Below are 25,487 nucleotides of genomic sequence, written 5' to 3'. Positions count from 1 at the left end.
AATTTATATTATATAGTAGGATTAAATTAATAATAGATTTTATTTACGTAATCAGCGATTTTATTAATTAAAGTGATCGATTAAATATTCTGGGTCAGCCATCTCGAATTATAATATGTCAGAAATACGTGCAAATAATTTTTGTAACTTGACGTGCGCGTAAACGAGATTGTCTCTGTTTGATAAAAAATGGTTCATGAAATGAATGTAAATCGTAAAATTTATTTGCGCACATTTCCTCATTGTCCAAGATATTTGACGTAAGCGTCGAGAAACTTCAATATACGTTTCAAAGACTTTCGTACCGTATTTTGGCATCAAACTGCGGTTGCGACTGTCAGCCTTCTGTCGAAGAGATGCCCCCCGTGTAATTTGTCAGAATAACCATATTATCCGCGATGCAGTCTTGAGAGACTCTCCTGGACAGTTGCACTCACTCCGGATCGTAGTCGCGCTGCAGACAACGGATCGATCTGGAGATCGTTTTGCGCTGATGCGCCGTGCTCCGTCAAGTGTTGACGGATTGCCTGACGAACAGGTACTCGGAGAATTGCTGGCCCTCGACGCCGCCGCCGTTGCTCGCGACCACCCGGAAGCCGGCGTTCAGCAGTCTGGTGATCGCCTGGACCGAGTTAAGCTTGCAATAACCGTTCAGCGGAAACCTGATTACGTGACGGGCGTCCTGCTGGTGCCAGGCGACGCCGGATCGCGCGTCGATCACCGCCTGCGTCGTCTCCGGGAACACCTCGTCCAGGAGGGCTCGTCCGCCCGAAAGCATCACCCGCTCGCCCAGATCCGGGCTCACGTGTAACGCCACGCACTCGTAGCTGCAATTGCCGTCGTTACCGCGCATCTTCTCGGAATCGCGATTGCAAGGCCCGGTGGTGCAGGCTGTGGTGCCACGACCGGAGCCGAGTTGACCGGAGAGTGGCGGACTCGGCGATGACACTGTCATCATTGTTGTCGAGCCGTTTTTTATGCGCTCTTTCTTCATCTGTTCCAGTTGCCTGCACATCGCTGAAAGAGAGATACGTTTACGTTAGGTTCATGATCTTACGGTGGATTGTTAATTTAACGATGGATCATATTTAAGGATATTGACAATTAATTCGTTTGAAGTTTTGTAATGTTTATTTTCTGATAATATATTATTACATTTTATGTTTCTCGGGTATAAATATATATGATAAATTATGAAAGCGCTTTGAAAAATTTTCTACGTGAAGCTAGATTTTTATCGAAATGAAGTGTGTACACTGATTATATTGTCCCGAGGGACCAATTTCCTTATTTCCATTGCCTTATTTTTATCTTTTTATAACACTCAAAGTTCTGTGTATTACTTCTGTAATCCAGTAAACAACTACTTCAGAGTTTGTTATTACTATTCTATTACAGAGAGCTACATATTGCACAGTTGGAAGTCGGTCGAGAAAATTAGAAGAGAAATGATATATTGCCAAACGATATCGCGATTTGTACATTAACTCTCTCGGGTGATCTCTCGTCAGCCACGGGAATTGTTGCTCTTCTAATATTTTACGATTGACATCTTTTTTCATACAATATGTTTAAAAAATTGTTAAGTGTCACACAAGTGATTAAAGTTAAACAATGAAGAAAAAACTAATTGAGTAATCAACTTACGGGCAATATCAAAGTATCGTGCTTCTTCTAATAGTAAATCGAGATCGGCAAAGTTGTCGGGTATCAGTAGCCGGGAATTTCGCATAAAATTGAGTATGTGCCGGAACATGCCGCCGTCTCTATCGATAAAGTAATGTTGTTTTAGCGAATCCAGGACGATGGGGATGCTGCCATTAAACAATTTCGCTAGCCTAGATTCCGGATATCTGAAAAAAGTTACAATATTTTTTTTTAAATAAAATTATCATATGTGAAAGTAGCAATTTTTTATAGCCTATAAGCATCAATCGCAACAAACACACACATACATTGATAGCTGGAAGTGCGTTCGAGAAAGTCTTAAAGATTTATGCAAATTTTGAATAGATTAATATATCATCATAATTGATTACATTATCATTGAAGATGTAATATTGTATCGATATTCAAAGTCTAGGAAATTCAATATTGTAGAGATTTGCATCGCGTATTCAATGTAACAATGTGAGAATTGCGCTTTCTATCGACCAACAGTTAACTGAGTGTTGGCAGGTGCTGATACTTTGGTCACCTGCCGAAATCGCTTCAGGTACCATGTAGCTTCAAATGATGGTTCAGTACAAGCAGCTGTTCATTGAATAAATTCCGACTCAGCGCGCGCGCGTTGCTTATCATTAGTTAAATTTAACCGTACACAGTTTGATATACCAAAGTATCATAATCATTTTACAGAATTTTCGATGCATGTATGTATCTGTGTGTGTGTGTGTATGTTATAAATAATTTATTTATAATATATGTTTTTTTTCGCGTATATAAAATCTCTTATACATCAAAATTATATAGAGATATTAATAAATATTTAAAAATCAGAATATTTTAAAGTATCCAAAAATATCTCTATAGATTATCTGAGTAGATAAAAAAAGCAGAAAATAATAAAAATGACAGTTCTTCAGACTGAGGATAAAATAAAATAATTATTAAAATCCATTAGCTAAAATTATTTAGGACAAAATTCTGTTTTTTTTTCATTCAATTTAATTAAAAGAATTGTTTATTACTATCAGAGGAAATAAAGAAATAGAAAAGAGATATGCAGAATTCTATCAACAATTGTCACGCGTGAATCAGGATGTAACAACAGACTTGTTTACTTTGTAAAAATATTTAGGATAAGAACGTACGCGTGAAATGTGCTTTAATAGATATGCAGATGCACGCGAGTGTGTCTCGCAATGGCGGGTCCATTGCATCGTGTCACATTTTTCGGCTTCTTTAGAAAGTGCCCGTGACATTTTCGAGCGCGTTTCACAGCACACGTTTGCGGACACAACATCGTTCAAAGTAGGCTGTGACTAATCTTCTTATTATAATATCTCGACACTATCGTTGCCATTAAGATACCTACCGTACTTCGGAGTTATATCTCGAGAATAATGAGATTAATTTGACGTTTCGTTACGCGCTTAATCTCGCTATAAATTAAAGCAAGGAAACTAACAAAAAAATTATACTTTTTATTCATTTGTATAGAAAGATAATTAAATTTAATTTTAGGAGTCATCTTATCTTATTAGTCATATTGTGAGAAAATACATTAGAGCTAGTATGAAAAAAAATCTCCCATCTGTTCATTTGCAATTTCTTAAAATGTATATTTCACTTTCTCAATTTTTTTTCTATCAGCCTGATAAATTGATTTTGTATCAAATAGTCTGTTTTAGTTTCCTAAGAAGTACTTTCGATTGTATTTTTTAACATGTATTATTTACATGTACTATAAAGATTGATAAATTTCTTATTTCAACTGTAATATATTTGAAATTAATTTTATATAAGATTAAATAGTGTTAATAAAGTTAATAGCGTAAAGTTAAAATCCGAAAACTTATGGGGTTTGCTCAACGCCTGTGCTATATATAACAAAAGGTTAATAATGTTGCGACCTCGTGCATTGAAACGAATCGCTCTTGTCAAATCCACGTGTCAATCAGCTTCACGCACGCGTTTGCTCTGCGTGTCACGGACAGTGAGCCGTGTCCAGCGCGCATAGCCGAAGGTCATCGTAATTTAGCATATAATAGACGAGTGCTCTGGGAAAAGGACGGGGTAAAAGAAAAGAAAGGGCGAGAACGCGTGGGGAAGAGGATGGATAGAAGGTACGCGGGTGACTCTGAGGACTGCGAAGGAACGTTGAAGAGGAAGAGTCGGCTCTCTTCCTCTCCGCGTATCTCGTCGGTGCGTTATGGTACAACGAGGGGGAAATACCGAGGTATAGGTACTCGGTGCCCCCTCAGGCCGGTTCCCATACCTTCCACGGCGATAACATATAATAACGTCGGGCTCGTGGAGCCTGTGGGCGATCTGACTTTAGCGAGGAAGAGAGAAGAGAAGATACCGCGGGGTAGATACGAAGTGTATATACATATACATATATAGAGTGGCTCTCTCTCTCTCTCTCTCTCTTTTCCTTCTTCCTTCCCCTTTTTCATCCTTCGCGAGTCTCTTTCTTTCTCCTTCTCTCTCGTGATCTCGCTTTCTATCGACTTCCCATTGGGTACCTACGTACCTTGGCCCAAAAGGATAGAGAGAGAATCGCAACGCTGTCAGAATGGGGAAATGAAAATCGATGGATTTTACCTCAAAGCCTGCGCGAAATTTTATACGGTATAGTTAATTTTCCATAGAATGTCGAAACGAGTTATTGTAAGGGAAACTTCACTCTCTTCCTCGACGTGCAAGCCCGTTCCTATTCTTCGTCACAATTGCCGCAGGTATGTTAAAATTTACATTATAATTTCGGTCAGTGAAGACATGAAGATGATATACTTTCTATTTAAATGGATATCATGTTTCTTTTTCTTTTTAATACTCTTTTTTATCTAGCGCACAATCGATAAACTTTTTCTTCTTTTATGTTTAATTGATGCATTTAAAACGCAATAATAAATTTTTTAAAATAGTTGTCCAAAAATTGAAATAATTAATCAAAATTTAATTTTTTAATTTTAGGATTAATTTGATTTTTAGTTCTATAGATAAAGGCGTAACAAGCGTGCTAATAGAAATGGAAATGGAGAATAGACAGGGGAAGGAGCTTGCGTAATCCGCGTTAAGAAACAGAAAATAAGAGAGAAAGTACGAAAGTGATACCACCACGTCTCGACAAGCGTGAAGACGATGCGCTGCTAGGCCAAGGGCCAGCAATGTTTGTGGAGGTCGAGGCGACCGAAGAGGGGTGATAGCGGGGGAGGAAACGGTACCAGGGGCGGAGAACGAGTACCGTGATTACCCGCGGCGATTTCTTGGGCTCACCGACCAACCGAGGTCCGATCCCGGGTCAGATCCGTTCGCTATGGGAAAACGCTAAACGATCGGCTCACATCACTCAGATTCCGCTCTGTTTTATATGCAGAATGTATCCACAAAATCGCGCACTTCTTATCGCAAATTTCTTGATCATTCTTGGACTGACTAATATTTCTTTGAAAATATCTTGTGTGAAATTTTATATCATAAAAAAATATTTATTTAACAATGATAAATTAATATACAAATCTATAGCAAAAAATGTCAACCCTGATAAGCATCAGCTTGCTGATAATAGACATAGATTTTCTTTTAACAGAATTTTAAAATGTATTCATATTTGTAAAAATATTCAATCAATTAAGAAATCTATAAGAAAAAAAAAACTCATTATATTATTCATTCTCGTTTTTCGGGTCTAATTGTCGTTATTTTTGCAGAATAAAGAAGATTCTTGCTCGACGGAAAGATTTATTCTTACCGCGTTTTGTGTGATAATCGCATCTTATGTAGGGGAGAGTAGATAATTTAAATGAACGAATGTGCAATCGTGTGTGGCCGTTGTATATGCAGAACGTATGTATGAGCTCGAGAATGAGACACGTCCGCCAAGACACATTCCGTTAGATCCCGCTAAATTATACGTGTCGGGCTAGAGGGTGCGGAAATGACGACTTAGTACTTCAGCGTAGGATACCCTCGAGGCCCTATGCGGCCTCCTCGACCGGCAGGATGATCGACGATGTTTTAGGGATTATGTGATACCGGAAGCGTGGACTAATGATCGGCTATTACGCCATTTCTGTAAACTCTTGGTAGAAAATGTCGATACGAAACGATTAATCTTCCGCAAGACACGTGGAATTTCATGGTAATCTGCCTTCGATCGATATTATTAATGACCGCGAGCTAAAAATTGTACACAATGATATGTAAAAACAATTATCGAAGATTCTTGATTGTAATTTTATGAGGAATACTTTACTAAAAAATTGTAAATTATTATATAAATGTCGATAATGATTATCTCCAATGATTATTATAACAAATTTTTTTTTTCACGATATCATAATCTATATAAAAAAAACTCGAAAAAAAATTTTGTCACGAAAACAAAGCTTCCTCTATAAGGAAGCAAAATATTGTAACATTGCAAAATGATCCTATCTCGGCCTATTTAATATTAATTATAAATTGACAATTAATATTAATTAATGTATTAAACAGATAATTAATCTGTTTTGCTACAATAATTTATTAATTAAAATAATTAATTAGACTGATTAATATTGGCAAAATAATAGCTTAAGAAAACATATTAGCAATGTAATTGTATTAAAAATCAACATCACACACACAGTGTATCAATTGTATAATACAGTGTGTAATAGAGCGGTATAATTTTCATCTTTTTGTTCTGAAAACATATTCGTAAAAGAACTGTATTAGGCGAGTATTATGTTTGTAGCGTATAAACCGGAGCTGCGCGTTTATCGCATAAATAGACATTTGCTAATTAACATCGCGCTAGGTCGGTTGTTAGGGAATAATAAACGTGTTTAGCGTTATTTTGGAATTGAAATTGCTGATTATACACCGATGATTGAACTAAATTAATCAGAGGTATGAATTTATGATCCATACACATTATATTGACCTGTTTGCTTCATCAATAACGTCGCACGGTATAAACAAGGTACCTAAATATGCGCGATCTAATAGAAACTATTCGCACAACTGTTCAATCCGTCACATTTAATTAATGCAAACCAATGATAAATATTTAATTATTTACACGCCGCATTTTAAGACCTCTCTCGATGTATATCATACTTAATTGATATTTTGTTCTTTAATAGCATTTTTCTATTAACAATAGTCAGGATCTACATTTTTTACTTCAAGAGATATCCTGGATTATATTATTTCTTTCAAAAGTAAAAGTTTTTATTTAAGAAGGCATAAGAGAAAAGAAAGAGAGAGAATTAGGATACACTATTGAATGGATCATATCTTACGTAATTCTCTCAACGCTATACGAGTGCTTTCAAATTTTAAATTAATAATTTGTGGATTTAATGCCTTATATTACCACATTTTATAAAAGATCAGTTTCATTATTTTTTTTCGTTATATATACAGGGTGTATCTGAAATGATGCACTAAACTTTAGGAGCATATTCTAGAGGTCACTAAAATGAAAAAATAAAAACGTATTTCACACATTTTCGAATTTTAGCTCGGAGGGGGGTTTATTTGCGGACCCATGTTCATAAGAAAAAAAAGTCTTATTTTGACCTCTAGAATACGCTCCTAAAGTTTAGTGCATCATTTCAGATACACCCTGTATATTAATCTTGTATATATATGTCGCGTTTATTCAATCATTGCGTGTTTCCTCCAAATGCATTATTGCTTCAGCTCGAGGATATCTCTTCCGGCGATCGTTTCGTATCATACTTATTATTGTTATCTTCTTGTCACATGTTTCTAGAGCATCGTTAGCTGGTACGTTAGTTGGTCCGCATAAATATCGGCCCGAGACACGATGCTAGAAATGATTATCCTAAGTACGAACTGCGTCAATGCCGTTAGGCGATTACGATGATTTAGCCGCTGTAAATCAATTGCACGAGTTGCAATACCACGGTATATGAAATATATGGAATATTCTCTCTCTCTCTTAGCAAGATTTTAACATGATTTTAATCTGTGGGAGGAAATTATCTAATTGACGCGCTTATTCCATTACGAGATAATTAAATCCATGCTAATGAGTGAGCAATATGACACAATAATTACCAAATGCGGGTGAAATTGCATAACACATTGCAGATCTATTTTGTCGAATGGTAGCTTTTAATGTTACTCCCGTAATGCTCTGATGATATATCATTATCGATACAAAGCAATGGCAGAAGTACTGTCATTTTATTAATTATATTTTTGCGATTTGCTCAAAAGGAAATAATAATTGTTCAAATTTTATAACTCACCAACGTGAGTTATAGAATTCAAATTTAAATGTTGATTAAATAAAAGACAATTAATTAAAATATTGTCAAACTAAACCTTGATATCTTAGAGCAAAGAGATACATGGCTTCGTGTCGGAAATAAAATTTTTTCAATCGATTTTGATCCATTTATTTTTTGCAGGAGAGATGCGTTGTCGAATGACACCGTTTTTTCCACGTCAATATGAGTCTATCCGTGCAATTTATACGCGTTTGCCACGCACGATGTAGTCGATACTTTCGACAAAATAATAAGATCATATCAACTCAAGCGCGTGACGCGATAGAGATGACAATGTCGGGTGGACAAGTCGCCGCGATTCTACGTCGTGATATTCATTTTGCGCTCATGCTCGACACGCCGGCGACACTTATCCTGTCGACATTTCTATAGATTAAATCATGCTCGCGATGCGCGCAATAACGGTTCATAGGAAAACGGACCTGCGCTCCACTAACTCAACTAACAATAATCCGTGCATCGCGTGTAAATTTGCCTCTAGTGTGCTGTTATTAGTTTTAGCTTAGTTTCGTTTCGCGCTGATCCTCGATAATTTTGAACTGTATTACTATTGATATAATCGAATTTTAAGAACTCGAATTTGATCTATATATTTTCAAGACAAGTTTTATAAAATTTTTCTTATTTTCATAGCTCACTTTTCTCACTCGTCCTCATTTGATAAGAGGGCTCGATATCGAGAAGTATGAGAGCATCCATTACGGTTTTCTTGCTCATTTATTACAGATAGCCTAGATAGAAACATCTTCGCAAGTAGCGAGTCAAAGCTCCTTACCTATTCAGTTAACGAGACGACCGGGGAACGATAAGGCCACCTGTCAATTATGATCAGCTTTCTCACGGATGCCTCGGTCTACCGATACTGCATTTATGTATACTGCAGTCTGACGCTATGCATTCGTGATCTGCTTGTGAAAGGATCTATTTTCCTCGCCGCTAAGCGCGCTGGATATTCATCCACGTTAAAGATGCATATTAGGCTCGTGTAACGAGCATCGCTCGAAATACAAAGATCACGTGGCTACGGTGACATTTAGCGATCTATATGATATAGTTTGTAATTGTCAAGACGCACTGCCGTGCATCATACTGATATAAAAAATTTATACGCAATTTATTTAAATTTATATTTATTTTTTATATGATAATATAAAGAAACAAGCTGAAGATTGTGTAAATTAGAAACTTGCATATTGCTTCCTCATTATTTTATTTCGCTCACAGAGCTTAAGCTCCTTAAGCAAGCGGGTTTTTCAATTTTGGCTTCCTCATAGAAGAAGCTTTGTGAGTGAAATAAAAAGATAAAGAAGTAATGTGCTATTTTCTAATTTACACACTTTTTTATTAAAATTTAGAGATTATATTTTAAAAGTAGATAATAATTCAAAGTACGCGATACCATTACCATTTTCAGAAATATAAAAACTCACTTAAGAAACACTTAATGAACTTTATTATAAGAAAATATAACACGAAACATTGATGAACAGTTTAAAACAGTTTAACCCAATATCTCAAAATTTGCGAAAATTACATCGTGTACAGACATTTCTCAAAAAATTAGAAATTTTATAAAAAATTAATCCTTTCACCAAATTCAATACTAATCATCCTTTAATAATACTCTATCCGTGTAAAAAAATTTAACCCGATATCCCAAAATTTGCGAAAGTTACAAAATTTTATGAAAAATAAATCCTTTCACCGATTCTCACCAAATTTAATACCAACCATCCTTTAATAATACTCTATTCATGTAAAAAAAATTTAACCCGATATCTCAAAATTTGCGAAAGTTACAAAATTTTATGAAAAATAAATCCTTTCACCGATTCTCACCAAATTTAATACCAACCATCCTTTAATAATACTCTATTCATGTAAAAAAAATTTAACCCGATATCTTAAGAATTGAGGAAGTTAAAGGTTGTACAATACATTCCGTACATACATACATATATACATACAGACATTTTAAAAAAATATGATTTTTCGATGTTTTGGAACATTCTAAATACATTGCCATTAAAAACTCGAAAAAAAATTTTGTCGCAAAAATAAAGCTTCTTCTATGAGAAAGAAAAAAAGAATATACTAAATTTATAAAAGCAATATTAAAGTATATTTGTATTGATTATACAAATCTAATTATGTTTATATATATATATCACGATATTTAATCTGGATCCAACTATTATATTATATTATATTTGTATAACTAGGTTTATTTATTGCAAATGAATCATCTTCTGTTTGTAAGAAATATTATTTTATATATCAGTTGAAACTTTACGAAGAGTATAATACTCATGAATTTTTCTCTCGTCCGAGCAGAGAGGATACCTGCAGGGTGATACTTCGAGGAGATTAAAAGCCTCTCTATAAGCAAAGTGCAGTTGTGCTTTCACGTTACGTCTCTTTTATGCATAAAGTGCACGGGCAGACCGCAAATAGCCTTTGGACACTGCCGGGCACGGTAACGGTGTGCCTGATTGCGAGCGATATGTTCTCAGAGATATTGCTCGCTACGAACATCCTGGAGCGTTGTCGATGGTCACGTTTCCGCGATCCGGGCATCACGCTCCCTTTCTACTCTCTCGCTCGTTAGAATCTCTTCATGCCGTTTAAAAGTCACACTCCGCGTGCTTTCGCGGTAGAATATCTCCCGCAAAAGATAGATCCAATCCCGTTTTCAACGTACACCCTTATACATTAAACTCCATTTTCTTTGTTACATCGGAGTCTAATGTCTTTTTGCAAACGTATATAAATTTTTTCGAAAAGTAATATGTCTCTTTTTCTTTTTCAAAGCCCAAATAAATATTAACGGCATAAAATATATGAGCCTCGATTTTGAATTATTGACGTTCAATACAGTTTAACAATACAAATTAGACCTTTACACTTCGCAAACGATATCAGATTCCGTTTTGTTCTCGGTCTATCTTGTATCATTAAGAATATAAGGTACATTCTCTTACTTTGTTAAAGTCTCGAGGGAGGATGTGTATATCGTGCCACCGACGTCGATGTGGACCGGTGCGGTGTACCTCGAAGCGGCCGCCACACAAGGAATACCGGTCATCTTCTGGTTGTAAGTCGGGGCCGCCGGTGTCGGTGGTGTTGGCGACGAGGAATTCGACATTGTGGGCGAGGTGGCCGGCGAACTGCTTGGCGACAGCAATCTGAGAAAGATACTTTTGATATTAAGCATCATAAAATTGTGTGTATACGACTTTGGCTAATTATAGTTTTCTGAGATATTGTATTGCGTTACGCGATTTTCATGCTAGACTCACGAATGAATAAATGAAGGCCATAAATTCGCAAAATTTCCATTTTGTGTCATTAAAAATTCTCAGCAATTCATGAATTTGTGAATTATTAATCAAAGTTATGATATAAATTGAGATCCCTGATAACGCATTCATGTTTTTGGCATTCTGAATACAACTGTATTATGTGTACACGAATCTTTTCCAAATTGCGCAATTTTAATTTTAATGTTACATTAAATATTATAAATATAACTTTAAATAAAAAGCTAATATGAAACGAAGCTATAAAATCGCGAACGTTATGTGCATGATTTTATGACATATTGAATAAAATGAAGTTACATTTTGCAGAGAGAATTTCATTGAATCATGTTATATAATAATTCTTTTTCAGATAGATTTTATTCTAGAACTACTCGTGTAAACTTAAATTGGAATACTCGAATGAAGACTTATTTACCTCATTTTAATTTGAGCGCTAGGGAACATATTGCGTTGCGCCGTCAACTCAGCCTTCGCCTCCTTCCCATCGGCCTCACATTTCCGTCTGGAATTAAAAACATGTAAACGTTATTTATATGCATTGCTAGTAAACAAATTTTACGTAAATAGTATGTTGAATTTAAAATACACGAGTAATTGAGCTAAGACAGATATATATTTACATCTTTATATTTGCGATGATTAACGTAATTTGACAGCATTGTAAGATAAAATGATGAGGAAGCAATGTGCAAGTTTCTAATTTGCACAACTCTACTTGTTTTTTCATTCTTTATGCATTACTTTTTTCCGATATCATATTTTATCAATTCAATGCAGATAGCCAATCTTTTATTCAGCAATATGTCGATCAACAATAAAAGTGATTTTATCAAGTGCAACATCAATTTTTCTGTCTCCATTAAACTCCATCGTTTTTATATTTTACAATTATATAAAATATTTATTTATTTCTCCAATTAAGTAAAAATCTTGTGTAATGTTTACGATATGAATTATTGACATTAAAATTCAATCCAACATCCTTTTCATTTGTTCAGTGCTTATGCGTTTTATTTGAGTAACGTAGATGACAATTTAGTGTATCGATCGTCACGACTGCTTTTGGATGGCGATAATACTAGTTTAACAATCCATTGTTTTTGATCAAACATCGGGAATGTTGAATCGACCGAGGGCTTGGAACATTAACGCGAAATTCTCGTATGCATTAATAAGGCAATTAGGAGCGAAACAATATTTGGCGGGCGTTAGCATACCGACCGTCCAAGGGTATTCTTTTAAACGCGTTTCCAGCGGAAAGGGAGGGTCCGTTTTGTTCCACGAGTTAGAGGTACCCTCTCGAATTTTCATTACTATGTGCTCGCGAAAGGCCAGTTCATTATTAGCTATTATTCTAGTCTGCTTTTCATAGCTTCCGTAATGCGTGGTTTTTAGAGGCGTAATTAAGAGCATTAATTTTCTTGCCTAAAGAAGCTGACAAAAAATAATAAAATCATAAGATCTCGGTAATTTTAAAGAAAAATTATTGCTCTTGAAATATTTTTTTATATTTAAAGAGCTATTATTCAGGATGTAAAAATATATCATACTGATATGTAAATTAATATATCTAGAAGTCAATATACAGGGTGGGTCATCTGATATTATCATCTAGATTTAATATTAATATTAATATCTGTAGAGATAAATGGATAAAGTAAATTTGCATGGCTCTTTTTGTTTGACCCATCTCATGTCCCTCTTGAAACCATGCAACTTTAATCTATTTATCTCTACAGATATTAATATTAACGTAAATCAAGATGATAATATCAGATGATCCACCCTGTATATCTAAAACGTCGCGAAATTAATTAAAAAATTGCAACGTTTTGTCTTGAAATCCCATAATAATCATAAAACTGAAGAATGCAAGAGGGGAGAGATGCGTTTTATGGTCGCTTCAGCGACTTGTTTTCCATCGTCCGGCGAAGAATTCGCGACGGTCAGAAGACAGGGTACCACGGGGAGAACAGGAAGAGGAGGGAGGGGTACCGGTTCTCTCTTCCATCTACCACCCACCCTCGCCCACATCAGTCCGCACCGTTGCGGTGCATCGCCGCGGGAGATGCCGCGAAATGCGATGCAGCGCCTTTTCTCGGCCGCGCACACTGCGAGAGGTCGTCGGGCGATGCTTCTCTACCTGAAGTAGTGGGGAACGGCGGTCGTCGCAAGTCGGACATCGAGTTAAGGAATAGAGCAAGAGAGGTGGTGCGGCAGAGGCGGACAAGAGGAAAAGAGAGAGAGAGAGAGAGAGAGAGCAACAACGGCCATCACGGCCGCGCTGACGCCGCAGGCTAATCGCGAGATTTATGTAGGGCTCTATGCATTTACGAGTACAGAGAGACGCATACTTGCATAATTAACTCGCGTTATTGTTGTGATCTTTAGCGTCGATGAGGGATCGATCATAAAACAGCGCGGTAACACGTGTCGCCGGAATGGTTGCACACTGACGGCATCGCGTCGAAATTAATGAGTTTTGACGGCACTTCAATCATATTCTCCGTGTTTGAAAGTACGCTCGAATGCCAGATGTGGGCGAGATGAAAAATAACTCGTCGTCGTTGGATTAAACGGAGAAACTAACATCATATCATTAATTATTTTATTACACAATCCTTTCCAGTTTTTCCTTCTTTCAAAGGTTGTTGTACCAAGTTTTCATTAAACTTTTTTGTCTTTCATATCATTTTATCGGTAATACGTAAAATAAATAGAGAAATATGTGTGAGGCGGAAAAGATTAAATAATTTTGATACATTTTTATCACTGATGAGGTCACATAAATAGGATATCTTCGATTCGAGCATTGTTAAAACGGTGTTATTAGGTGTGCTTACAATACAGCGCTGAAATGATCGACAGTGCCGATGAAAGAAGAATCCGAGAAACGATACGGCTATAACAATAGCGATGATCATCATGGTCGTTGGAACGCCTCGGGGCGATTGGTTGGTATACGAATGTACATTACGGTCGATGTACTGAGGCCGCTCGGCGATTAATATTATGCGTAATTACACATGTAAAATCGATAATTAAAATTTAATATAGGAATTACTATTTGTAGAAATAATTTAAATAACTTGGTACACGTCATGTAGCTATTCTCGTGTGATAAGATTTAAATCACGATAAATCAAGATTTTCATCTCACGATTAAATCGTACGTGTTACTTTGCGCGCAAGAATACATCAAGACTTTCGCGTCGCGAGTTTAGAAAAGAAATCCTGGAATATGGAACCCAGGACGAATGTCGTGGTAACGATATATCCGCAATAATGTCTACCGCGACGTGACGATGCCTCGAGCCAATTGTATCACGTACGCAGATAGTTTTATTACATGCATACATCCGTATGCGTGCGCCAACGGGATAAAGATAAGTGGGAGAGAGACAGAGAATACATAATTATTGTGTATTATCTGCGCAACTGCTTGTGTACCAATACGACTTCTTCGTTAATAAATTGGCTTTACATGTACGACGATATCCGAGTAATTCTCAAGAGGATACTATGGCTTGCGATAAAGATCTCCGTTCATGCAGATTCGATACGTAATAAAAATTATTATCGCACAATAAACAATCGGTTAATAATTTAATAAAATAAATAATGATAAATTCACCCACACAATACTTTATATGTAGAATGTGTGTATGTGTGTGTGATGTCGCTGGAAAGAATAGTTTGCTTCATAAAGCGTTTTACGTTCATCGACGAATATTTTAGAGACAGATTCTTGACTTTATCTTAACAAAAATGTTGAAGGTAGGAATCATCATAAGTATTCAACTTTCAAAGTATTAAAATTCTTAAGAAATAGAATTCCATCTGAAATCAACCAAGAAAGAAAATCTTATTATTTTTTCACAATTGCAACACTTAACTTTTATCGAAGTTTTTTTACTTTTAATATAAAAAAGTTATCACCGTATATATAAATTACTACCAAAAAAGCATCAAATTAAAAATATTTTCCAAAAATGCAAAAATTATATCTAAAGTTATGCTTCAATCATTAGAAATCAATAGCAAGATTCGAATTGCCTATAATTTTGTGCAGCACGTGTGAGCATTGACAGATGTCATAAGATTGTCCAATGATTCCGTGTTATTTTAATGACAACTGTATACAAAGTAGACCGTACTAAAGAAGAGAAAATCCAAGCTTTATAAGTAATAGTCTGTCTCTAGATAGGCACGTGTCCGACGTCGCAGAGGCGAAAAGCGCTTCGCCAGGCGTGAAGATGCAACGTCGTCGCCTCTCGAACGTCAAATTAGAAAGGATGGCGAGGCAGAGGGATAAGAGACGCGGGGTGGTAGGTGATGCAAGTCGCGAAGACGTCGTCCGCAACGACACCATGATATTCGCATTATTACCCGAGGCCATCGAAGGCCTCTTACCCAGATACAGTTCTGATACGCACACGCGAACGAGAGCTACCACCGACACGCTGCAAAACGTATAAATTCGCGCACATGCGTTAAGGAAGGTGATCATAGCCCGCGGATACGAGATGAGGCGGCTCACGCGCGTTAAGAACGCGCGCGTGCACGATGTCGTGCGCAGAAGAAGGGCACTACTAACTTTACGTGGACGTTTAATGGCCTGGAGACGTCGACGTATGCAAATTTAAAAGCGCTCTGTTACATCGGGCAAACGATGTATCACCGGAAAAGTCTGCTACTAGAAAACGAGCTAACTTGTAGCAAGTCATTTTAGAGAAGGCCTGGAGACGTCGACGTATGCAAATTTAAAAGCGCTCTGTTACATCGGGCAAACGATGTATCATCGGAAAAGTCTGCTACTAGATGTGAAAACGAGCTAACTTGTAGCAAGTCATTTTAGAGAGAAGTTTGAAAAGCTTGCGTTACTTAGAAATTATATATAAACGATATAATCAATGAAATATGAAAAGTATTAATCCGCTATCTCTAATTTAATATATTTAAAATTCATAAATAACGGAGTAATTATTTGCGAGAGATAAGCTCTCGTATATAAATGTATCTCTTGTAGAAATTAAATTAAAATAAATAATCAACAAATATTTACATATAAAGAAAACGCGTGAAAAAGGAAATTACTTTTTATTTGGCAAACAGCTTATCTGATTAGGAAACCAGTGTGAGCGAAATGTCACATTTACGCGAGTTGACATTAACAAGACAAAATACTGAGCTTTCCTATGCGTAAATTTTAATTATTCAAACTGTTCTACCAATCTTTTCAAAAATCTGGCATGTTTATACTCGTGCGGGTACAAAGTTAAAATAACAGAGATATCAGATATCACAAAGTGATGAAATGATATCGCATGCGAATTCATTTAGACCATCCGACAGATTTTCCTCTGCTGATTTCATTATGTGGGCCAGTCAGATCGGCTCTCTCTCTGAATAATATTTGTAATGGAGAGCCATTTGCGAGCTCGTACGAACGTTCGCGAACCGCAATGTTATTAACGTTATAATCTAGAAAATGTAATCTTTGCGCCAGTCAATACATCAGTTTTCTCGAAATAATTTGATATCATGAATACATTTTCGGATTTTTTGTTTAATCCGAGTCTTTTTAATCTATCCTCTAGTAGAGATATCTCATAGTTTTTCTATAAGATTCTATATAAAATTGTTATTTTTAGTTTTTTCAATATATGTATATGCGAATGGTACGATATATTTATACTTGCAATTATATACTGGTATTATCTGTAATAGACCGATTCAATTGCTAGCGCGATATTAAAATATTTTAGTTAAGATTTTTAAAGTGACCCAATATTTCCGTATCGTCAACACATACCTCAAATGCTCATAATTTTATATTGTAAAGGAATTTATTATGCACATGAATGTAGGAGAACAAACATGAATGTAGGAGAAGAAATTGATTTGAGTGGAGTTGCATTCCATGAATATTGAGGACGCGAATAATTGAGGATTGCGATAAATGTAAATTGCAAAAGAAATGCAAAATAATGCAAAAAGAAATATCGCACTTTCTTTTTCGTAAATAACATTAAATACTCGAAACGTTTTTAATGCTGAAGATGAGTCACAGTGTCAAAAATATCATTAATTAGGAATGTTATTCAGCAAATATGATATTAGCAAATGTTATGGTATTTAATTAGTATAATACTATTGAAATGTGTAAGTACTTAATATAGTATTTATACGTCTGAGAATTTATAAAGGTTATTCGTAGAACACAAAAGCATCGCCGCTGTGTGTGTTTTATTGTTACAAATTTTTACTGTTAAAGGAAACTTCCAGCAAACGTTAATGACATATAGCATCATAGTAAATGTCTTTTTAAGAATATTATTCTCTTTGCGGAGAGAGAGGAACGTGCTTATTTAGCTGTATTCGTTGCTATTCACGCGAATGTTTCACAGAGTTTGTACCAATCTCTGTCACGTTTCGTAACAAAATACTATATTCCCAGCTTTGCTTGTCCTCACTTTATACATATGCACACACACATCTGATATGAATATTTTTTATTTAATAATCTACAAACTCTTAATAATCCATATATATAGATTCCTATATTCTACCGACGCTATAAAATATATAACTATAAACTATTATAAAATTTTGAAATAATATGTCGCGTTTATAGGTAAGAATTAAATGAAGAGTTTGTTTATATATACATATAAATAATTGCTCGAGAAAATTTCTTTGTTTTTTGAACAATCTAAGCCGCACGTCAAGCAATAGATTTACTTCATCTTTCTCTCTTCAATTGGTTAACATCTTTACTCGCCAAACTCGTAGCGTTGTCCCGATAAGTGCATTAAGCCATTGCAACGCAGTTGATTGATGGATCGGTTCATTCCTTCGGCGCGATTAACAGCTTCGCGCACAAGGTCGGCGAGTTTAAATATATTTGTAGCGGTCTATCATCTCTGTTATCTAATGTCCGAAGATGAAAGCGCACCGTTATGTAGATCATATTCATAATACAATGCCTCGTCTTTCGATATGTTGCGCAATCTCTAATTTATAAGAGACATTTAAATAGCATATTTATTGTTGCATGTTATATAAAATAATGCGATATTTTTATTATAAATAAATTAAAACATGCAGATTAAATCGATAAACATTCATTATGTGCGATATTATTATAATATTTTGTCTCCAATACTGAAAATTATTTATTACATGACATAATATGCATATAAAATAACGTTGAAATAATATGTTAATGTATTAATATTTAATGCTTACGGCATAATAATTTTAAATTGTTCTTAATGTGAGCACATATACATAATGAAGTTTTCGGGATGCTTTGTGATAATCTGTATTTATAATTATACAGATAATTTGTTATATCCATTAATTAAAAATCAACCGGAGAATGATACAATGGATTTTACATGCATGAAAAAAGTATCAACCAGAATATCAAAGAATCATAGAATTTTATGTATAAGAATGTTTTTTAAAATTAATTATTTGGAAATTAAACGGATTTTTGGGATTTAATTATAACGTTCTTATGTAACTTTATGCAATTATACATATTATTTCCAGTCCTAATTCACAAAATTCCTCGTTACATTTGATCCCGAATTACGTTCCATCGTGCTTTTGATCCACACACAAATCATGTTTATTTATACTTGAAATTTCTTGTACTTTTTATATCGTTCTATTGACCGCTGCGAATTGCCTCGCGGAAATTCAGTATAATTATCGTCGCTAATATGTTGAAAGCCGTTTGAACGGCTTGAATTCAACGAATAATCGTTGCCAGAGAAAGCTTTTATAACATTAATTGCTATCACAATCGAATGCTACTCGCGGTCGTCATGCTGCGAGCCACGCGTTTGTGTGAGCGTTGTTAAGGTTTTCAGTTTCAACGTATGTTGAACCTCCGCCTGTTTTCGCAAACGCGTCCTTTTCCTTATACTCTCGTTATTTACCACCTGGTACTTCATTACCGGAACGTCACTCGTTGGATACAAACGATAGACGGACGTGAATAGTTGTCGGCTACTAAAGAATCATTAGCCGCGAAATATTATGCGTGCTTGTTTCAATTGTAGGGCCACTTATTATCCCGCGTAAGCGTTAACGATCGTTAGAGAGCGACGCGACTGTTGTTTTCCCGAACGATAATTGCGCGCTCCGTACTTGGCTCTTTTCTAGCTGTTTACATATGTATATTTAAATGCATTTTCAATGTCCATAAAAATTATGGTCGAACGTCTGAAACGGGATAACTGTTCTTATCGAGTCATGTATATAAATTTAGATTTATCTATATGTTATTTACAACACGTACTCAATCTCCTACTTGCAGCAGCGAACTTGTCAAACTTGTTCCGCAACGATTCGTCGTAAAAAAATATATATAAGACATGTTCGCGGTGGGCGTTCAAGATAATTATCTCGCGAGTTTACACATATGAAATTTCACGATGATATTTCTATCTCATTTGACGTGCTTGAAAACAGAGGGACAAATATATTCGTTCTCCAGATCGCGATTTTTCGTTACACATCGATATAAAAATCAAGACGCTAAACGCATCGTCTCTAAACGCGCCGCGGGTGCTTTTATCTCGGATATGTTCGCTCGGGCATTTTTATAATATTTCATCGAGTGGGTACAGGGCACGCAAAGGGTACACGCTCGTGTATCCACGCGCGGTCCACCAGCCACGGTGTAAATCTCTCTTTGCGGCTCTCCCGGTGTGCCTGGTGGCACTGGCTCGTATATACCCGGGTACAAGGGGCAGGTATGTATCTATCTACCTACCTACGAGCGGCTGTTGCAAGCGTCGTTACTTACGACGGATAACGCGAGGTATGTAGGCACGTACCTGCTCACACATACATGCATACAATGCATACATACGGGGGCCTGTTCCGTTGCCGCAGAGCGGCAAGGAGGCACTCCCGACACGCGCCAATGCATGTCTTGCTCCATTTCATCCTCGCCTATTCCCACCACTTACTCACCTACTTACCCTACGAGACGGAAACTCTGACCGAGACGACGTGCGGACCAAACGAGATAGGAATTTCATGCGCCGCGAACGCGAGTTATATTGCAACACGTATGCATTATACTCTCTGGTCTAACTAAAGGTATTTTTGCCCAGCGAGAACAGATTTAAGAAACGCACCACACGATACGGAAGCGCATTTTGGTGCCTACTGCTTTTTCTTTTTCTTTTCGAGATTATTAATTATGAATCTTTCAAGAATTATTTTCAAGGAAACTCCTGGTGTCCTTCGTCGTAGTTATATTGTATTATAATGTGTCTCTCGGAAGAGAAATCATGTAAATTCTTTTTTGCTCCTCGAAAGAAAATAGTTATTTTACATGCCATCATGTTCGGTAATTTAGATTAACAGAACATATATGTAGCAAATTTTGTCTTTTTTTTTATTCGTCAAGCAGTGTAAATCTTGATAATTTACTATAAGCTCAGGAGAATTTTTTAAATTGATAAAATTATTTTTAAATTGAGTTATATATGCATTCATTGATGTATAATAACGAGTAATATATAATAATTTTAATTAACCTGATATGGTTTAATTTAGACGGAGAAAATTTTACAGTACAAATTACGTGGAAAAATTACGTTCCCTTTTACAAAATTGATTGTAAAACTGGAATATAACGATATTAAGATATTTATTACTATAAAAATGGTAAATTATGGATTTGTTCTATTGTTTGTTAACGATTATGCATTTGTTTGTGTATCAGAATATGTGAATTACAATATTCCTTTGTAAAATATAAAACATATATAATACATTAGTGAATAAAAATATGAAATAACATATATGATTTCTCTTATATGTTAGTCTGTCTCACGATTACAAAAATTATATTGTAATTTTTACTATAATATTTTCTCCGTGTAATTCTTTGTAAATTTAGGATGTGTGCAAAAATAAGCGCGGTGGTATTAAATGCAGAGATCAAGCGCGTTATAATTGCAAAGTAGGATTTTAATTAATTAAATTACGGAAAGTTATTATATATCGTCATACAAATTTATTTTCCCTGCGGGCCGTATCCATAAAGAACGCATTTCCAGGAAAGAGTAAATTATTTCGAATTTTAACTGTATATATTTTATTTACATGAAGTATTCTACATATATTGTAAGCTTAATTTAATCAGCGATCGGAGAAATTTCATATATTTCGTATAATAACAAGTACATGCGTGATTAATCATTTAGTGTTTATATTGAATTTTAATGTTTCCCTTTTTTAATATAAAAAAATACTAATTTACATATTTTATAAATATATTAATTCTTCATCCCTCTCTCTCTGATGACATATTTTTATTCTTAACTGACCATTACTAGCCTATAGAAAAAATAAGAAGAAGACTTTATATACTGACACAAAATTGATTAATTATACACAGCTAATACGTATTTTATCTTGTTCTTTCTTTTGATTAATGTATCGAATTAATCATCGTACGCTAACTCTTCAATGACAGCGTCAATATGAAAAAAAAAAGAAAAAGGTTTGCCGCGCATTCAAGGTTTGAAATTAAATTGAACCGATCAATTTTTTTCGCTGCGTAATCTTTATTATGACATATGTAAGGCAGAAAAAAGTCTGATTTATTAAATCGCGCGACAATTAAAATCTTCTACATCATCAAACGCATACGATAATCGTGGAGATCGCGATTTCTGCCGGCGATTCGTTTCTTTCGATTTAGATTTCCTTATCAATGACGTAAGAGGATCGCAGTGCGATTGATCGAGTTAGGACTAAAAGGGGTAGATCGGAATACGCGGCGCGTTTGTTCGCTCAAACATACGTACGTACATACATATATTCGGGGCGATATCTCGGACGAGGCAAAATATTTACGAGAAAATTTCGCCGTGGGTGGCGCGGCTTCATGAATAATTTCGGTCCGCAGGAGACTCGTCAGCCCCGGGCTATGTGCTCGGGGCGCACGGTTCTAATTACGGCAACTGCAGAGCGCGCGTCTGCGCCCCCGGCTATCCCTCCAGCTGGTTTCCAACCTCCCTTTTCCTATCCCAGCACAATTTCCACAGAGCCCACATCCGTTCTGAAATGCTAGCAATCCTCCTCCCCCTCCGGCCTCTCGTCTATCTCTCTTTCTCTCTCTTTCTCTTCCTCTCCCGCTCGTTTTCTCTCGCGTTCCGCATGCTCTCTCCCTTTTGTAGCTCGAGGTGTACATCGACTATTACGTTGCAACCAATTTTTGAAAAGTTTCTACAATCTATATATATATATATATGTATGTATTTTTTTTATAGTTCTATGTGCGCGTATTTCTCCTGCGGAGAGATAAATGGAGTTTGTATCACGTTCGACTGTGTGTGTGTGTGTGTGTGTGTGCAATTAACGCAATTAATGCGATGTCATCATTTATTAATGCCATGTATGAGTTTCAATTAAGAGCTCTTTTTTAACTATATTACAAAGATTTTACGTAATTAAATTACGCAATTGTGTTTTATAGTTTTATTATTTGTATTTCTCTAATTATTATGTTTATTCGATGCGCGAAATTGTTTTAACCGAATAGTAAAATTCCATCATAAACTGAAGTGAAGCTGTTATTTGCAACCGCTTATTAATTTGCAATGATTGCGCTGAGATATCTAGAGGGAAATGAAAGCTTGATTCAAGTAAAAGCCCATGTGATATTAATCATATTATGATTGAAAATTGCATCACATATCAACTAGCTAATTAGAAATTCATTTAATCATTATTTTAATCCGTGCGCGAGAGATTAAAATTATATAATTATATATTATATGTATATATACTAAAGGAAGGCACATCTCCTTTCATTTTATTTATGCCCTATTTATATTTTAATTCTTCGACTTGTCCGATTTTTAGCCAATTATTGTAAGTATTCAGCTACCTTAACGAACTAATACATTTATTTCTCATGGGTTCTATAGCTCATTGTGTCGAGAGAAGAAGAGCATCGATCCATCAGTCACGAATCTTGATGCAATACTAGTCTTGCAGATTGATCTCACACAAAGATATTTAAGAGTATCATAAATTCTAAGAGAAAGAATATAACTTATTAAATATAATTTAGAAATATCATTTTTTTATGGAAGATATTCAATTAATCTTCTTCTATAGTCCTATATCTCCTCAAACTATTTTATATCACTCAATCGCGTTAATTTTGAGGATAGTGAGGCTATTATTTCGATTTTTGATTAGACTATACAATTCGTATTAATATATAATGTCCAATTTTATGCCAAAATTTTATATATTCTCCTCTACAGCCTCTCTTCTTTGCATCACGCGTGATTATTCGCGACGCGAAATGCATAATTGATCGTAACTATTGTTCGATGACGAGAGAATGCAACGCATAATTGAGCAATTGCATTGTCCTGTCGTGTTTCTACATATGCATTTCTAAAAGCACCGACACCCTCTCGCGCGCGCGGACACGTCTGGCATAGATTAAACTTTCTTTACCCGCGGTGTCGTGAGATCAGATTGACTTTCTATCAACTCAACTTTAACTCAATCGTATAAAAATGCCCCACGAACGTGCGCGTAGGTGATTATCCCGATGTCGTAGCATTTTCTCGCAAAGGAAAATTACTGCAACAGGCATTTAAAAGACGTTACAAAAATGTCTAAAAGATTAAGCCCTTCAGTCCTAGTTCTAAAAGAGATGAGAAACTTTTGGCGGGAGACTAGCCAAGAAAATACACAACTTGCAATATATATGTATTTTTGAAAAAAGATAAGAGAAACAATATAATTAATTAAATTATAATTTACATTATAAATAAATTATATAATAAATTATATAAATTATAGGATAAAATATAATGGAAAAATAATATTTCTGTGCAAAAATATTGTATAAAACTGCTTAAAGTTTGAATTTCATCACTTTCTGTAGATAAATTCGTGAAGAACTTGAAATCATTACAAAATCATTGATCATTAAATTAAGACTAAAATTAATCGGCCAGTTAATCAAATATGTATGTGTGTTTTTTAGATGCTTGTTTTATTTTGATAGATGATTAATTCTTAATCACCAGAAATGTCTGTTCTTATTATTAAAATTATTTTCTACTTTCGTTAGATTACACGCGAACTTCCTGTGTGTACTAGAATGATACTTATGTTAGCCGCACCTCGCGAGTTTCAAGCGACATAATTAACTACGTGAAAGTATACCATTTCCATACGTGAATATCAGTTTGTCACGCGATGTTTCAGATATCCTATATAACGAGAAAGATAACTTTTTCTAGACATTTTCCCCTGCCGGTAGTACGATGATGTATTTTCTTTATCCGGAAATCTTCGATCAATAAACTACAGTGAAATTTGTAAAATAAAAAGTAAAAATGTGTTGAAGTGCATGAAATTAGAATAGGCTCGTAATATAAGTGAACGTGCGAGACTACGTAACAAAAATGATTGAATAATTGAGATATAAAGCTCTCCACGTATAAATTTGCGCGACGACAATTATATTCTCGGAGCACACTTGTGTGACGATGTAAAGAGGAAAACAGACTTACGAGACACGTCCTTGTCGATCTCGCGATAATAATTCTCGACGTTTAATTATCACGTCCAAGCTTTATGTCATAAAGCAATCATAACTCTGGTCGATTGCAATCATTGCGGCTCGAGTCGCGCGCGTATATTATTTTAATCCCGCGGTCAACTTGCTCCTCGAGATTTCCGCATACGCAACGTTGAGGATTTACATCTCGACGATTCATTAATATTCACTTAAGCACTTTTATAATTTAGCAATTTACCGATTTATCTCAAATTAGATCTCGCGAAATTCCAATTTGTTTATAAACATTCGCGCGCGCGTTGCGTATTTAATGCTGTATTATTTACATACATATAATGGAATAATAATAAATCGTTAAACTTTCACACTCACCGTTTTTGGCACGTGGGCTCCAGGTTGACGGTTGCTCTCGTGTCCACGGCTGCGGATTGGGGAACCCTGGAGTCCCGTCGCGATCGCGAAAACTTGTCACTGTCTACCAAACACCTTCTCGCGAGCAGCTCCAGCTCTCCTGTCACGCACTAGACCACGTGGTTGCGTTCACGTGTCGAGGGACAAAAGTGGCGCGAGCCGCGCGCGCGCCACCGCGGCTTTCGT

The 25,487-nt window shown here is 35.7% G+C and overlaps 1 protein-coding gene across 1 annotated transcript; it reads right to left on the bottom strand.

The window, feature by feature from the left end:
- Positions 1-304: 304 nt before the first annotated feature.
- LOC115233875 (BTB/POZ domain-containing protein KCTD1) lies at positions 305-25,487 on the bottom strand. Its single transcript, XM_029804495.1, has 5 exons — positions 25,263-25,487; positions 11,715-11,801; positions 10,958-11,161; positions 1,648-1,853; positions 305-1,017 (listed from the first exon to the last, which is right to left on the bottom strand). Exons 2-5 carry the CDS (start codon positions 11,741-11,743, stop codon positions 509-511), a joined length of 948 nt encoding a protein of 315 aa, XP_029660355.1. The 5' UTR covers positions 11,744-11,801; positions 25,263-25,487; the 3' UTR covers positions 305-508.

Source organism: Formica exsecta, unplaced genomic scaffold, assembly GCF_003651465.1.
Source record: "Formica exsecta isolate Colony F162 unplaced genomic scaffold, ASM365146v1 scaffold191, whole genome shotgun sequence".
Taxonomy (NCBI): Eukaryota; Metazoa; Arthropoda; class Insecta; order Hymenoptera; family Formicidae; genus Formica; species Formica exsecta.
This window is presented reverse-complemented; position numbering and strand designations above follow the sequence as displayed.